General features: G+C 37.3%; 1 protein-coding gene and 1 non-coding gene across 5 annotated transcripts in view; both read right to left on the bottom strand.

Moving 5' to 3' along the window:
- Positions 1–947: 947 nt before the first annotated feature.
- The window catches only part of LOC134754755 (uncharacterized), a 104,687-nt gene continuing 90,872 nt past the window's right edge, over positions 948–14,762 (bottom strand). For 2 of the 4 annotated variants that reach the window (XM_063691122.1, XM_063691097.1), the window contains 11 exons: positions 14,458–14,566; positions 13,715–13,919; positions 13,026–13,252; positions 12,482–12,673; positions 12,054–12,201; positions 11,201–11,417; positions 9,934–10,157; positions 7,922–8,094; positions 6,914–7,088; positions 6,372–6,552; positions 2,910–3,066 (listed from right to left, as the gene is read on the bottom strand). In XM_063691122.1, the coding sequence (XP_063547192.1) occupies positions 2,910–3,066; positions 6,372–6,552; positions 6,914–7,088; positions 7,922–8,094; positions 9,934–10,157; positions 11,201–11,417; positions 12,054–12,201; positions 12,482–12,673; positions 13,026–13,252; positions 13,715–13,919; positions 14,458–14,566 (2,008 nt within the window). Of the gene's footprint in view, positions 1,282–2,909; positions 3,067–6,371; positions 6,553–6,913; positions 7,089–7,921; positions 8,095–9,933; positions 10,158–11,200; positions 11,418–12,053; positions 12,202–12,481; positions 12,674–13,025; positions 13,253–13,714; positions 13,920–14,457; positions 14,567–14,762 lie in introns of those variants that run through there. The other 2 variants (XM_063691104.1, XM_063691112.1) reach the window with 2 other exon arrangements.
- Trnar-ucg (transfer RNA arginine (anticodon UCG)) lies at positions 4,477–4,549 on the bottom strand. The gene has a single exon. It is a non-coding gene; the product is annotated as a tRNA-Arg (tRNA).

The following is a 14,762-nucleotide window of genomic DNA, read 5'->3' on the forward strand; positions in this document are numbered from 1 at the left end:
CACTCTTATCTGGTACTTAACCATTTATAAAGATTGAAGAGAGAAAATGTAAGCGCACAATGGCGCACATAGTAAATTAGGACATAAAGTGATCATTTGTTCGTAATTTTAGTGCCGGATTATTGGGTATCCATCGAAGTGCCGGATTATCGAGATTACACTCTAATTGTAAGCAAATCGCAATAATGTAATTAATACACATATAATGGAAAATTCATCAATTGTTGTTGTTTAGTACTACGAGCGCAGTGATACTATTTCATAACATAAGATTCTTTTTTATTAGGTTAAATCTGTGAATAAAACCTTTGTAAACAATTCATTAGTTACACAAATAATAGTTTCCGTAATAAATGTGAGCAGTTTTAATTTTCTGATTACTAATCTAGAATCTCTTTGTAAAACACTTATCTAGTTTACATTTATATTAGTTAATTTATTATTTAAAAAAATATTATTTTTAAACGCTATATGTACAAAACTTATTATATAATCTTACAAAAACACTTATTAATATTTTTAAGTACAAATTTGAATTATATTCATTGAACCTTTTAACCTCATGCTCATGTTCTGTGAATCCTCAAAAATTATAATTAAAATAACACAATCACAAAATATTCGTCAATAATGTAATGATAACGTCACGTCTTATAAATTGTCAATTTTCTTAAGATTTCCGAAATTATAAATTACTCTCAAGTTACGAAAACGGGTAACTTTGTATAGAGATTACACAGTAACCTGTTTCCACTGTTTTTAGGGTCCTTTAAGTTGACATTTCAATCTTAACTTTAATTACTGGTTAATTAACCTGGTTAATTTTATAATTTGTATATTTTTGAAGAGAAAATGAATAATGTATATAAATTAAGATTATTCTTTAAAACATTTGATCGAAGTCCTAAGTTAAAATCAGCAATACGGTCCAGTATTATTTCAACATTTATATAAGTACTAATATAATAAACATAACATTTTATAATATTACTTTTTATCGAAGGTACATTCATGTTAAAATTAATTATATTTAAAGAACCCGCCACTTGCTCCGTATATATATATATATAGATATATCGCAATATACAGCAATTATTTACAATATGTCGCCTTAAGAGTAAAGAGGTGAATAAAATAACTTATTTTAAAACTGTGACACGAGACTAGATCTGGTTTGGGAGTAATAAAAAAAAGTGGGAATGTCCTAATGTAACATAAAAAGTTCGGTGCAAAAGAATTATTGGTAACTAGAAATTATCGCCCGTCAACTCCGTCAAAAATCTGGAAAAAATAAATAGTTCAAATAAATATCGAGATTTTTTTTACAGAAAGTTATTTTTGTTAATGTTAAAGATGTGTGCTGATTTTAAAGGATTTAAATGTATTATTATTATTTTATGTGCAATACACCAAACCATTTTCTACTCAAAATTAGCTACTTTTTAAAGCATTAGTTAGTAATATTCACTGTTAAAATAAGAAGATACGTTATTAAAATCATATTATATTTTTAACAATAAAAAGTACTCTAGTTTCTTGCTCTGTAATTTCATAATAAGTTATTATAAAATAACATGCCAAATAATATGTACAATTACATATTCTAGTGCAAAAATAAAATTAGTGCATTGCTATAAAACTTCTAAGAAAGCCACATTAACAACCAAAATCACAATTCCTTACTTGCCATTAATTTGATGTTTATAAAAAATATACACGCAAATATTTAAAATACAATATGAATACATACTCGTATACTTATAGTATGTAACAATACACGCATTATAATATTGGAATTTTTGTTTTGTTTGTCTCAACGTTCAAATTTATATATTTTCATGCAATTTAGATTTTTTTTATACATAAATAACGGAGATATTTTTCCATGCAATATTAAAGCTCTTTAAGACGCATATACTCTCTATTATGTTAGCAAGCATTATCATACGTATAATATAAGTTTATTAAACATAAGTACAATATCAGCAGATTTTAATATTATTTTACTCCGAGCAATACAAATTAAAATATTATGTGTTTATACTACATTATTTAAACATCTAGATTTATTTTTCGTTACTAGATAAATTTTTGATAAAAGAAAAAATGCTACAAAAATAATATAGTATTTACACAACCCCAACTACTAAATACACTGGCACATTTTTAAATACAACCAACTAAATAAACTACACTACACTACCTATACATTAAAGCTGTTCACCTGTCTAAAACTTAAAATAATAATATTGCTAAGTAGTCTAAGTACGTAACCAGAAACCAAAATGTGATGCTCAGTAGAAAACGGGATCTTATCAAAAGCATAGACAATTTTTTTTTCGTTCAACTAGACAAATGTAATTAAATCCAATCAATTTTCCCACATATATGTAACTACTTACTTCAAAAAAGAATCTAGAATTATCAAATAAAATGCAAGTTCTTTACTTTTAGTCGAAATCCGTAGTTATGTGAAAAAGTATTATGTCGTATTTGAATAAAGAGGTATCGTTTAATGTTTAATACTAATACCCCGTCCCTCTATTTTTATCATCCTTCAAGTACTATGCATGTTAAGCTAGTATACCCATAAGGCATTATCTTATGGAGTACTACTTATCCCTCGTTTTGATATAAATACATATTGTATATGACATCATTGTGCGGTATAACTGCGCCTCTGTGTTCGTTATATTAAGCATAGGATTTTTTTTTATAAGGGCCTAATATTAAAGAGACTACCCTATACTGCCCTGTCCCTATACTCAATTGTAACAACCTTCAAATACTATGCATATGTTAGATTTGCCTACCCGTACGGCATTGCTCTATGGGGCAATACTACTACCTCATTTTCGTTAAGCATTATGATATTTGCTACAGGGGTACAATATTAAAGCATAGTTAAGTTATTCCCTGTCCCTATAGTCGACGTAGACCCTAACGACTTCACCTTCGTACTTGCGCTGCGACGGCATGAAGTAGAAGTCCGGCTGCGCCGCGTCGCGCCCGCGCGGCAGCGAGTACGTCGCGCGCGAGCGCGAGCGGTCCGCCCCACTAGAGTACCTGCACGAGGAAACAATACCATAACAACACTTACGAACCTTAGCTTTGTTATAAACATTGCTAGAGAAATTAATGTGGTGGGCTTATTTATTAAAAAAATACAGCCGTAATATACAGTCATTACGGTTACAATATACATAATTATAAATATAGCGCTAAAATTTGTGACACCTCGACGCGAAGACGACCACGGTTGCAATTCCCAAAGCATCGACTCGCTAAGTCTCGACAATCGCTCGACGTCATGGGACCGATTGCCTACAACTCCGTACCTAATGTCATTAAAGACTCGACTAGCGATGCGATATTCAAAAAGAAACTTAAATCATTTCTTATAGATCAGGCATACTATCGTATTGCTGACTTTACGAGTGCGCCGGTAAGTAATTGACCCAGCACCGTTCGAAAACAGGTTCTAGTACCTACCTACCTACTAATAATGTTAGAATGTTACTTGTTTGTTACTTATATCTAATGATAAGGTTATAATTAAGTACTCAATAGTGTTTATGACGTGTAAAATGTACTGTTTATATTTACCAATAAAGTCTGTATTTCTGGTTATAGAGTCCTTCTAAACAAGCCAAACTCAAAGTTCGGCCCGCCGGGTTTACGTGGCCCGCCAGGTAATCCTGGTACTAATTATTGTAAGACCTTGCCGATCTTGCCATCCGAACGTCACCTTTAAGCAAATTCATCTTGCGGCCCGGGGCTACAACGAGACAAAACCGTTTCGTCTTTGTGGCCCTCATAAAAAAGGTTGAGTATGGCACTGGTTTAAATTAACTCTGCACCGACTTTGACAGAACAAAGTGCGATTAAAAACTTCATATTTTCATGTGAAATTTTATTATTTTCTTTAGTTGCCTGGTTCCCACTTGAGACATGGACATGACCAATGGACAATTCATAAAAAAAGTTATAGCTATAGCACTGTATAGTTGTCGTTCTCGACTTCTCGCTCGTTGAGAAATACACGATTTATTAGACTTTACATTATCGCTCCCTAAAAATAAAATAAATTCATTTATTTCAGATAAACTGCAGCAAATTTTAAATAATTAAGTTTGCATAATTTGCCGTAAAAAATTCTTTATAATCAGTATAATCACCATTCACTATGTTTTTAATCACCTTTTTTTTATTATAAGAGTTTAATTATTCTTTTCTCTATCATATTCATGGGATGACGCCGGGTCCCGAAGGGACATCCCGGGGTTTTAATCGCCGTAATTATTATTAGTGTCAGTACAGAAAATAAAACGAACGCGTGTATAAAAAAATAAGCTACCGATAAAACTTATGCTCAATTTACGTCATATTTTTAATGTGCCAAATCAGACCAAAAATTACACAACTAAAATAAACAACAGCTTTAAATAAAAACTAAAAAACACAAAAAGAATCATTCGACCGTGACAGGACTCGAACCTGCAATCTTCGGATCCGAAGTCCGACGCCTTATCCATTAGGCCACACGGTCGCACAGAAAACCTGGTGAAATTCCTTGCTGCTTGGCAAACCGCTTTTTTACCCCAATTGATCCACCCTTATTGACTTTGACACTATAAAAATAAGGGTGGAAATATAATGGGTTGTTACCCACTGTGGCTTTGGAAACAAAAATTATTGATTTTTAGGGTTCGTTCATTCCTTTATTGCCGTACCCAAAGGGTAGACGGGACCCTATTACTAAGTAAGACTCCGGTGCCCGTCCGTCCGTCTGTCTGTCTTTCTGTCCGTCTGTCACCAGGCCGTATCTCATGAACCGTGATAGCTAGACAGTCGAAATTTTCACAGAAGATGTATTTCTGTTTGCCGATATAACAACAAATACTAAAAACGGAATAAAATAAATATTTAAGTGGGGCTCTCATACAACAAACGAGATTTTTTGCCGTTTTTGCGTAATGGTACGGAAACCTTCGTGTGCGAGTCCGACTCGCACTTGACCGATTTTAATTTATTAAATTATTTAGGTAGGTACGTTTAAAAAGCTTTAGACTGTGATTTGATTGTTTTAGGTTAGAATATTAGATCGACATTGTGACTTTAACAACTGGTTTTAACCTAAATAGTTTATTTATTAGGTTTTACTTGGTTTTACCATATTTACCCCGACGCAAAATTCGCAAAAAGAGGGGTGTTATAACTGTTATATGTTTGACGCTAATATCTGTCTGTCTGTCTGTGTCAAGGTAGCTCTCCGAAGGACCGATTTCGATGCGGTTTTTTTTACGTGAAAGCGAGTTTTCTTGCGATGCTTCTTAGCTATGTTTGATAAAAATCGATGCAGCAGTTTGAAGAGTATCCGCTCTTTTCCAAAATGATGATTTTTGACAAAATTTATTTTTTTGCCATAATAAATAAATAAATAAATAAATTTTATTTATTTCAAGTAACATGACTCATAAAATTTGTTAGTTTACAATATTAATTCTTATCCCTAATGTTAGTACATAATTAATAAGTTACACAAAATATGGGCTGCAAGAAACATGCATCTCACAGCAGTGCCTCAAGTATGGACAGTCAAACCTGTCCGCAATAGAGCGCAGGATGGGGTTGGGGCTGGCCCGCACCCGGCGCACCAGGGATGAGCATCGCTTGCGTATGGTCGCGTAAAAGCAATCCATACGCGCCATCGCAAACATCCCAGATGCGCTACAGAAGCGGGGCAGCCCCACCAGCACCCGGAACGCGTTGTTATATTGGACCCGGAGGGCTCCATAGGCTCTCTGCGTATAGCACACCCATAAGCTGCACGTGTACAAAGATGTACAATAGGCAATAATGCGTAGGTATTTTTTTTTAATTTGTAATTTTTTTTTTTTTTTTTTTTTTTCGTTTTGATTTTCTCTACCGGTCTTTTGTCCTCAAATAGTGTTAAAAAGGTACACTACGTCGTATATCAATATCACAGAATATTTTTGATGACTAACAACTAACGCGGTTTCACACTTATCTAATGCGAATCCGTATGCCACTGGTGTGCGAGTGGGACATTATATATACGTGAATAGCGCTGTCTCACGCAATTGAGCGGAGCGGAAGGTACAGATGTATAGTGCATATTTGTTTTCCATCGTATTTTCTCGGAATTCGTATTTGTCATGCTACTTCAGTAACCTCAGTACTTTTTGTACCGAGACTGATTGAAACAGCAAGACATGTTCGTACGTTTCCGTGAAAACACTGTTCGAGTGCTTGGGCGCCACCTTGTCGTTTCCGTTGGCGGCCATCTTGTTTCCTTAGCCGTTGGCGGCCATCTTGTTCAGCTACAAGCTGCAGTACACAGCACTCACCCGTATTGTGGTTGCGGCGGCCGGGGCCGCTGCAGCGAGCGCGTCTCGTGGTAATATTGCGCGGCGCTGTTCGGGTGCTTGGGCTTAACGTTTCCGTTTCCGTTGGCAGCCATCTTGTTTCCGTTGCCGTTGACCGCCATTTTGCCGTTCTTGCCGTTGGGCGCCATTTTGTTGTTGCTTCCTGAAATGTTTACATTAACAGTAAAATAAATGGAACAAGTTAGGCAATAACTACTTATAACGTTTTTGATGGGATTTGCACGTTATATTATTTTTCAAACACTATACGGTGACATTTCAATAAAAAAATTCAAGACTGCGTTTTAGGGTTATAAATTGTGTAACTATAATTGAGTGACATCGTTAATACGAAAACTTTAAGCCAAAATAATCAATGGCAAATTAATAGGATGAAATTAAGTTACAATCGAAAAGCCAGTAAAAGACCCACAGAATACCTAGGTAACCTAACAATTTGGAATAGATGAATTGTGCTGTAGGTGTAGACAAGGTACTGTTGTAATTTTCAAAGTGTTAGTTACCTGGCCTCGGTGGAGGTGGGTTCGTAGGCCTCAAAGGAGCGGACGTAGGCCTCTCTCTCAGCGGAGCGGTAGATGTGGTACTGTTGTATTTGTCGTCGTTTTCAAACGGCTCGAATGCGTAGTTGGTGTTGGCCGTGGAATAGTCCTTCCAGGCTGCGTTCGGGATCAGTTGCTCCTGAAAAACATATAAAATTACAAATATTAGCTTTTTTTCATAATAATTACATATTATAGGACAATCTTCCAAAAAACAACTTGGCTAGGACAGCTCATACGAGTATGACTATAATTGTGGATACTAGGCGAGGATATATAGGTGGCTAAAAAATAAGTGCATTCCCGTTGCCTGGGAGGTTTTGGGATTATACTGAGCAACTTTTACTATGGGACCAACCAAGAAATCGCGAAAAAAAAATTATACAAATAGGTATTTGCGAGGCCTACGAATAAACCATCATACTCACTTTCCGTTTCCCACTGCTGCTCCTATACAAGGTGCACCCGGCTTGTAATAACGCTACTAATATAAGCGCTACTACACAACCCACTTATACAAATAGGTCTTTACGAGGCCTACGAATAAAAACCATCATACTCACTTTCCGTTTCCCACTGCTGCTCCTATACAAGGTGCACCCGGCTTGTAATAACGCTACTAATATAAGCGCTACTACACAACCCACTTATACAAAAATAGGTCTTTACGAGGCCTACGAATAAAAACCATCATACTCACTTTCCGTTTCCCACTGCTGCTTCTATACAAGGTGCACCCGGCTTGTAATAACGCTACTAATAGAAGCGCTACTACACAACCCACTTATACAAATAGGTCTTTACGAGGCCTACGAATAAAAACCATCATACTCACTTTCCGTTTCCCACTGCTGCTTCTATACAAGGTGCACCCGGCTTGTAATAACGCTACTAATATAAGCGCTACTACACAACCCACTTATACAAAAATAGGTCTTTACGAGGCCTACGAATAAAAACCATCATACTCACTTTCCGTTTCCCACTGCTGCTCCTATACAAGGTGCACCCGGCTTGTAATAACGCTACTAATATAAGCGCTACTAAACAACCGACGACGACGTATAGTTTGGTCTCGGCGAGGCCGAAGAATGAGCGAGCGTTGTCGCTTTCGTCCTCGTCGGGGATGGACTGGGTTGATAGTACTGGAAATAAAAAATACAAGTGTCATATGACACCTGTATAACATTTATTTTCTGTATGTATATACATACAGGAAATAAATGTTATACATAAAAAAAAGAACTCAGCCTATATACATGCGTCCCACTGCTGGGCACAGGGCTCCTCTCATGAAGGCTTGGGTTATGGTCCCCACGCTGGCCCAATGCGGGTTGGGGACTACACATACCTTTACCACCTACCTACCTTTACCTTTCTACATACCTTTGAATTTTTTCGCAGATGTATGCAGGTTTCCTCACGATGTTTTCCTTCACCGAAAAGCTAGTGGTAAATGTCAAATGATATTTCGTACATAAGTTCCGAAAAACACATTGGTACGAGCCGGGGTTTGAACCCGCGACCTCCGAAATGAAAGTCGGCCGTCAGATCCACTGGGCTGCCAATGCTTGTAAATTTTGTATCAAAAATAGTAGATTGTGTCACAAGGGAGCAAAATTACATATTTACGGCGAGGGCATACATTGAATCCTACACGAAGCGATGGATATTCTATAATAAAATCCCGAGAGTAGCGAGGGATTCTAAAGTAGAACCCTGAGCGTAGTGAGGGATTCAAGTGTGTTACGACCAAGATGGAAATAATTTTGCTATAATGTGACACATACTGCATTTTACATCATTTGAGGTAATTATGTTTTAAAATATTATTTAAGCTAAAAAATAATATGCATAAAATGTAAAAATAGTGTCCTAGAACAGAAAAGTGTTGCTCTGATTCCTCCTATAATCCCTTTCAAACAGCTTGAGCTCTGTGACACATGTCATTTAACAATCAAAGGGTTGTGACAATGTTAAGTCGAATCGATTTTTTACGATTTTCGATTAAATGTGCTAAGGGAACGTAATCGGTTGATATATTTTTTAAACAAACATTACAGGCAGGGGTCGGAAACCGGTATTTGCTCCATACAAAAATACCGGTATTATTACGTTCTTTTTCGTTCTTTTGTTTATAATTTAATTTTTAATGGGACGTTTTAATAATGCAAAATTGTTTCCTAAATACATGATTCAGTCCTACGTAATGAGCATAAAAAAATTCAAAATATTGGGCTATTTCGGGGTTTAAAAAAAATACCGGTTCCGAGCCCTGATTACAGGAGATGACGCGAGCTAAACGATTTGACAAGATGGCGGAATCGATTCGGTCGATAGACAAAGTAAAGCTCTATTGTAATTGAGTTTCGTTTTACACAATGAGACTTGACGATATTAAAATTTATCTTTTTAGTTTTGTAACATAATCATATGTTTTAAATGATTTGTATTTATTTTTACGAAATATTTTAAACTATGGTAATATACATTTTTATTTGTTTTTTGCGATTCAATTATATTTTTTTATGACCTGAAACGTTCATGGCGTGGAGTGGAATAAGCTCAAGTGTCACAGAGCTCAAGCTATTTGAAAAGGATTATAGCAGGCATGGAGACTATATATAGGAGCCAAATCTCTATGTATGAAAAGTGTCCATCAAAAAACAGTAATTAGGCGGCGCCACCATACACCGAAATACTACCAAAAACAACCTACGTAATTTGGTCGGGTTATTTGTTGCCTTATATGGGTCATGTTATACTCATGTCCCAGAGTCTAACTAGCGCCACCGGAGAGATTAGGAACTATTATTTAAAGCTGAAAGCGGTCACTTTTGCAACAATTCTGCCATAAGAGATTGGCATCCTTTCTGTACCATCCATAATAGCAGGGAAGAAAAGTGCCACTTTGATCCCTACTAGCACTACTAGCAGGGAAGAAAACGGCCTTTTTCGAATTGGCGATTTGAAAAAGTACTTACGACTCTGCGGCACCAGCACCAAGAACTCTGGGTCCACGTTAAGGTTCCCAACCTTCCCCGGCGCCAGCGTATCTCTAACAGCCCTCTCCCACCGTTGTCTATCGCCGTCCTTGTCGCTCTCATTGCGCGGCGCCGCGCCGAGCGAGCGCGCGCTAGAGCCCTCGATAAAGTTGCTTTCCATCGATTTTAGGGTCAGCTCTGCTATTATGGCTTTGGTTTCGTTCCTGAAAAAAAATACATAACCTTGATTTTCCATTCGTATGAGAATTGAAATATTTAAATAAGAATTCGAACTTATCGCTGGAGGAAACCGAACTAATAAAAAAAGGCCTAGTTTACCCTCTGGGTTGGTAGTTCAGATCGCTCTCGTAAAAACTAGTGCCTACGCCAATTCTTGGAATTAGTTGCCAAGCAGACCCCGGCCGTCAAAAAGACGGGACAACTCGAGAAAGAAGAAAGAAAGAATTAAACTCAATTTAGTTCAAAATTCTTAAAGAGAACCATAACAAATTTCTAAAGGTAAAGTAACTTTTCTTCACTGCGAACATCAAAAAGCAATGTAACCTTTTGTGCTCAGTTTAAAACTTGTTTCTAGATATATGAGGCATTTTCTATGAAAAGGGACCTTATTGTCGATGGCGCTTACGCCGCACAGCGTCGCGCAGCGTTGTATTTATATCGGAGCATCGTTAATAATGGCGTAAGCGCCATCGACAACAAGGTCCCTTTTCATAGAAAATACCACATATTATTACACTTCCTGTTAGGTCACAAGCTAGGCCTGTGATGCTGATCACAATGGAATGAATTAAACTACTTTCTACGTTCACTTACTGAGTCTTACTGCATAAATACATTTAGTTGCGGCCCCTGAAGGGCCTAAACGGTATCCTTTATTCTTGGAGACCTACCGTTTTTGTGCTCAACTGTTGGCGCCACTGTAAAATGAGGTCCAAAAAAACAGATCTCAAAATTCTGCTGCTTATTATAAAAAAAACTATACGTTATAATACACTAAAAGGTATTTTAACGTCTAAATTTGGCATTTTTTAAATTTTGTACATATTTTAGTTGGCACTTTTTTAAAACCTTTACCATGATTAATCAAAGATGGAAAAAGATTTACCACAATTATGAATGAGGAGTGAAAATTCGCGATAAAAAAGCTTGTAACCCCCAAAAATTCTATGCATTTGACATTTTGAAAGACCTTCGTCTACACTACAAATTAAACGCGATAGCCCTCATTTCTAGGATTTTTACTTACTGCATAAATCCATTGAGCTGCAGACCCCGGTACCCCTTATTCTTGGAGACCTCTCGAATAAGGCTGTCCTCGACCTGTCTCTTCAGTTCTGCGAACTCCTGGGACCCTTCGGCTGGTGGCTTGAAGCTGTCAGCTAAGCCTGTGATGCGGATCAGCATGGTGTATGCTGCTTGGCCGGGGATGATAGCTTCTGTTGTTACTTCGTCTTCGGCCGGTTCTGGAAACGAAAAAATAATAATAATAATAACGTCGGGATGTATTATAAATTCAATATACGCGATATAATCCGTTTTCATAGTTTTATTTCAATAATAATAAAATTAAATAAAATGGGCACTGTGATGGTGTACAATTTACATAAATAAACATAAACATCATCATTATTGTAACCCAATTTATTATCATGTAATCTGTTGGATATTGAGGCGAAATAACGAAATTTTAGAAACGAATGATTTGTATATACTGTTTTATTATGGCTCGCACTTTTTCTTAAAAGTTTGCCATCCTCCCACCATATCTACAGCATAATAAATACTATTCTGAGAATTCCGTGAACAAAATCTTAGCCGGCATCTAGGCTTTTTTAATCTGGGATCAGCTCTTTCGAATCGCTTAAACCAAATTATAATAAATTAAGACAATGAAGACAGTTCAAAAAGATTACATTATTATGGTATCTTGCTAGAACTTACATACAATGCTGCAACAATGGTTGTACCATACCGTCTGTCACCGTTAAAGCCTTTGCTTTCATAGTTCTCTGTTGAGTGATGTTGATCCGTCTGTTAAGTGTGGTTTATGCAACAGGCCCTAAGTATTTATCGGCTAGTTTCTTCGCTCGGAAACTCACCAGGTCCACACGGTTTGATGCAGACTCTGTTCTCAGAGACAATCGGAGTCTGCGCGTGCTTGCTTGTCCGCTTGTTGACGGGGTCGAAGCCGCCGCCGTGGGGGATGAACATCATGTAGAGGCACTGGCTATCGGTGAACGCCAAGTCCTAAAAAGTCAAGAAATGAATGTTAAATTAGGTCACTTTTCAAGAACGCGGGTTAACTAGATGATAATCGCTCCTACGAAGCTAAGAGTTGTGTTTAATGAACGATGACACTAAATCTTATGCAAACCCTTGAGGTCTTTTGCGTGTCAACACCTGGTAAGTTTTTATTATAACGAGTGTGTCGTAGTCCATCAATCTATAATAGCGTTCCAACATGCAACTACTTAGGTACGCGTTGTGTTTGACGCAACTAAGTAGTGACAGGTAAAGGAAGACCTACCTTAGAATCCTTAGTGTCCCGCTTCCTCACGAAGCTGAGGGTTGTCACTCCGTCCACGAGACTGCCGAACTCCTTGGTAATGTCCTGCTGAGTGTCAACCCTGGGAGCAGCATATCCGGACACCCAGGTGTCCATGATGAAGGGGCGCGTGGAGCGAGGGTCCACCCAACCAATGATGGCATCCGTCTGGGACTGACGAGGAAAACATGACATAAGTATTCATGAATAAAATCATCATCATTCAAGCGTCAAAAGAAAACGTATCTCAATGGGTTCCATACCAAGTCACCAACAAACCAACATACAATCATTCGCCAAACATTTAACAACCAACTAAACACCCTTCCTGCTTCCTAACGCTAACCTTTTTGCTTCAGTCCTGAAGCAAAATTATGATTGACAGATAGACTAATGAGATCGAGGAAAACATCGCATCATGAGAAAATCTTCATATATCTGCGAATAAATGAAAAGGTGTGATGTGTGCAATATCTTAGTCCGTGGAATATAGCCAAAACTCTTTTGCGACGCTTTGAAAACTTACCATTCTCTTGTCGTTGCTGAACCCAATGCCAGTCCAGAGCTTGCTCTCCTTGGTAACAATCGTAAACTTCACAGAGTCCTTCCCCCTCTTCTGTCCGAGGTACTCCCAACTGGCGTGGTAATCGCAAGTGCCGTTGGCGAGGGAACAGTCAGCCGGTAGCTTGAAGTAGCCCCCGCATTTGTTCGCGAGGGGTAGAATGCCGCCCAGTGCCGCAGATCTGGTCTCTTCTGCAAATATTACATATTATTATTTACAATTCTTTCTTTTTGTTAGAAAAAGATGGTAAATACAAAAATTTAAGTGTGTGAATTCTGTGCAATGAAAATGTATGACTAAATTTCAATTCGCATTCTTATATCTGCTTATAGCGCGTTTCGTTTTTGCACCGTAAGTAAGTATTTAATTTTACAATCATTTTTAATTAGATTTTTACTGCGTCACTTACCTGAATAAAATTCTCTTTTGTAGTTTATTTGTTTATTGCTTATTAATATAACTGTAGTTGATGAGTTAGTTATCTAATCGATTAAATTTCTCCGTCTCCTTTTCAAGTTCACCCAAAGAAAGAACTAATATCTCGATTTTGGAGTGGCAGTACTTTTCCCAGTTCTTGTCTAGAGAATGAAAAGGTGTATCGTAACTCACCCTTGCCTAGAGAATGAAGTAAAAAATTGTGTTTCGTCACTCACCGAAGAAGTTGAGTTTAGTAACGCCTCTCTGCCCCCCATGACCGTGATACTTCAATTCATCCTGTCTGTAGAAATCCTTGACGGACGCAGTTCCCTGTTCGATTCCTGAGGGTGGCGAGTGTCGGTATTTGCCGGGCTCTTGCCCGCGCGCCCATATCAAGTGCATTGCGTCGTCCACGATCGAGTGATCCGTGGGCTCTTTAGCCTGACAAATACATAATAACATCGTTTTCTAAAAGAATGCTTAAAAAATATCGTCGCTATACTTACTCAACCTCGTATCTGCAACAATAATTTGACGGAAATGTCGCTTTTCTTTCATTCGGAATACGGGTGTTTTTGTCATCAAATGAGTGTTGCAGATACGAGGTTGAGTAAGTATAGCGGCGATATTAAGTAAAATCTTCAGCTCGTTAATACTTTGAGGGTTGCTGCTTTAAGAAACATGCTTTGCAGGTTACGCAGAAATCAAAGTTTTGGTCGGGTTGTTTTTACATTTCGCATCTGTCCAATACTGCTGTAGCTTTTTTCTATCCAAATGGAAAATCTACATACGAATTAAAAAATAAAATAATTCATGCCCACGACTACGATACAACGACGACCAAGTTTGGTACGAGTAGGTATAGGAACTATTAGAAGAATCTGTTTTACAATCTGTTTTTATATAATTATTACATATTACTAAACAAACTTTCAGTTTCTAAGTAACGAATTGAATGAGCAACTGAATATCAAAGTACCTGAAGCTTCTTTCTAAACATGATGGTGGTGACGCCATTTTCCTCAAAGCCGGAAGACGCCGTGATGTCGTCGTGCCCGCCCCAGAACGTGTCCACGCGGGGAGTCGACCTGACAACCAATACATTTACATTCAAACATACTGTAATAATATTTTAAATGTAAAATAGTTCCGACGAATCCGAAAAATGTTGCCAAAAGCGATTAAAAACAATAGTGAGTGAAACCGTACTGATCGAAATATTTTGTAAAATTGTTGTTTACAATTTGGTGCCGTGACCAGGATTTATAAAACTTAGTGAACAAA

The sequence above is a fragment of the Cydia strobilella genome, chromosome 2 (genome assembly GCF_947568885.1).
Source record: "Cydia strobilella chromosome 2, ilCydStro3.1, whole genome shotgun sequence".
NCBI lineage: Eukaryota > Metazoa > Arthropoda > Insecta > Lepidoptera > Tortricidae > Cydia > Cydia strobilella.